Below are 2359 nucleotides of genomic sequence, written 5' to 3' on the forward strand. Positions count from 1 at the left end.
TATCATCCACCTCCATATTCTTCTATTTAAAATCACATCCTTTGTAAGCTGCGTATCGTGTTCTGTCTAATCTCTTTCAATACTTTTCATCCTACATTAATGATAAACTACATGTGTATCATGTTCTGTCTAATCATCTTTCTCCTAATATCGTCACAATTAACCTTTTACACCTTCTCCCTTATATATCTCTCCTTTCGAATAACCATTGACCATCTACATCCAAATGACATAAAAAAATCATTTGGCATTAGTTATAAAATATAATAATCTTGAAATAAAATATAAAATTATATTATTATGTGTTTGAATTGTATTTCACAAATTTATATTTTAATAATAAAATAAATTATTTAATATAGAAATAACTTATCCTCATATTAATTATCTCGAATTAACTCATTTCCAACAAATAACTCCAAAGGGAATAAATATTATATTCTAAAAACGACAATTATATTTTTCCATAACTGACCATATAATAAATCATATAACTGCTGAAAAATAATCAACCAACATTTACTTAGTCAAAAGAAAAATCATCAAACAACTCATTTCTCAATCATTTCCTTCATCTTTCTCTGCCGTCTCCTCATACGCATATACATACATACGTACAACAATATATATCCACCATTTTTCTCCATCTCCACCACCATTCATCTTCCTCCCTAACACCACCCCTACCACAGCTCTCAAACCCCCCAAAAAACCCAGAAAAAACACACCCAGATCGATTTTTTGCTGAATATTAAACAGAGCACGACAAAGAACAGCAAATATACCCGAAAACACACACACCCAGATCAAATTTTTACTGAATTTTCAAGAATATTAAACAGAGGACAACGAAGAACAGCTAATATACCCACTCCTCACCTTGAAACCTCCAAAACACACACACCCAGATCGAATATTTTGCTTTATTTTCAAGAATATTAAACAGAGCACGACGAAGAACAGCTAATCTACCCACCCCTCACCTGAAAACCCCCAAAACACACACACCCAGATCGAACTTTTAGCTGAATTTTCAAGGATATTAAACAGAGCACGACGAAGAACAGTTAAGATACCCCAAAACACAGACAACCAGATCGATTTTTCAGCTGAACTTTCAAGTAAAATGATGAAAAACACTTATTCACCCATAAGAGAAAATTCTCAAGAAGGAACAGAATCCTTTTTTCACGAAGAACCCTCTTCAATTTGGTGCGGCTGTTTCAGATTCCCTTGTTTCCCATCAACCCAAAAAGAAGTCGAAGCAAACTCTCTGCTCCATGAAAGAGGAATTACTGAAGACAGAGATTCATGGATAGTGAAAAATATGAAGGAATTGAAAGAGTATTCTGAACTTGTAGCTGGACCCAAATGGAAAAATTTGGTGAGAAAAATCGGAAAATACTGTAATCCTAAGAAATCTGCAGCTAAAACGACGCAGTTTCAGTATGATTCAGATAGTTATGCTCTCAATTTCGATAATGGCGGCAGTGTTGATGGTGGAGAAGATGATGATGGGCTTTTACGTAATTTCTCATCTCGATTTGCTGCTCCCTTTTCTGGTTTTGTTGCTAATAATAATAATAATCCAAATAGAAATGCGGGTTTGTCATGATTATTTGAGAAAATTAAAAAAAATGTGATTTATGATTTATTGTATATTTAGGGGAGGAAATAGTGATGAGATTGATTTTATAAATATAATTAATTTATTATAGAAGTAAAAAATCTTTTTTTTTTCATTTTTAGAGTTAAATTTATTGTTGTGATTAGTTAACCATTTCTTTATATTTTGTTTATTGTTTTGGATGTTTTAATCTTAAGATTATGAGTTAAACACAATAACAACAATGTATACAATATGATCTCATAAATAAGGTATTTAGACTTTATTTTTATTTTTTGTGTGGTAGAAAGTCGTTTTCAAATCTTTTAGGCGTCTCATTTTTTTAAAATTCATGAATAAATATGTTGTGAATTGGCTAGTTTATACTAATCAACGTATGTTTATTTATCTAATTCTTTATTATTATTTTAGAGATTTTTATATAAATAATCGATCAAATTTACTCTTTATGTTTCTTATTTGATATATTTAGTTGATTATATATAATTAATACATATATATTATTTTACCAGTATTATTTGGTAAAATAAAAGGATGTCTAATATTATAAATCTATTGGCTATTTTTTATTTTAAATAATTGAATGGGTTTTAAATGATTTTTTCTTTATCTATCATCTCATGTTTACTTTTTTTTTTCCTTCTATTTTATTGAAAATAAGAAAACTAATGTGCACTAACAAGACATAATGTGCAATAAATTATTCTTGTAATGGTGAAAATTATTGATTTT

The 2359-nt window shown here is 29.3% G+C and overlaps 1 protein-coding gene across 1 annotated transcript; it reads left to right on the forward strand.

Moving 5' to 3' along the window:
* Nucleotides 1-531: 531 nt before the first annotated feature.
* On the forward strand, nt 532-1742 carry LOC129891474 (uncharacterized). The gene has a single exon (XM_055966852.1). The coding sequence runs from the start codon at nt 1127-1129 to the stop codon at nt 1613-1615; it is 489 nt and encodes a 162-aa protein (XP_055822827.1). The 5' UTR covers nt 532-1126; the 3' UTR covers nt 1616-1742.
* Nucleotides 1743-2359: the final 617 nt, after the last annotated feature.

The sequence above is a fragment of the Solanum dulcamara genome, chromosome 6 (genome assembly GCF_947179165.1).
Source record: "Solanum dulcamara chromosome 6, daSolDulc1.2, whole genome shotgun sequence".
NCBI classification, from domain to species: domain Eukaryota; kingdom Viridiplantae; phylum Streptophyta; class Magnoliopsida; order Solanales; family Solanaceae; genus Solanum; species Solanum dulcamara.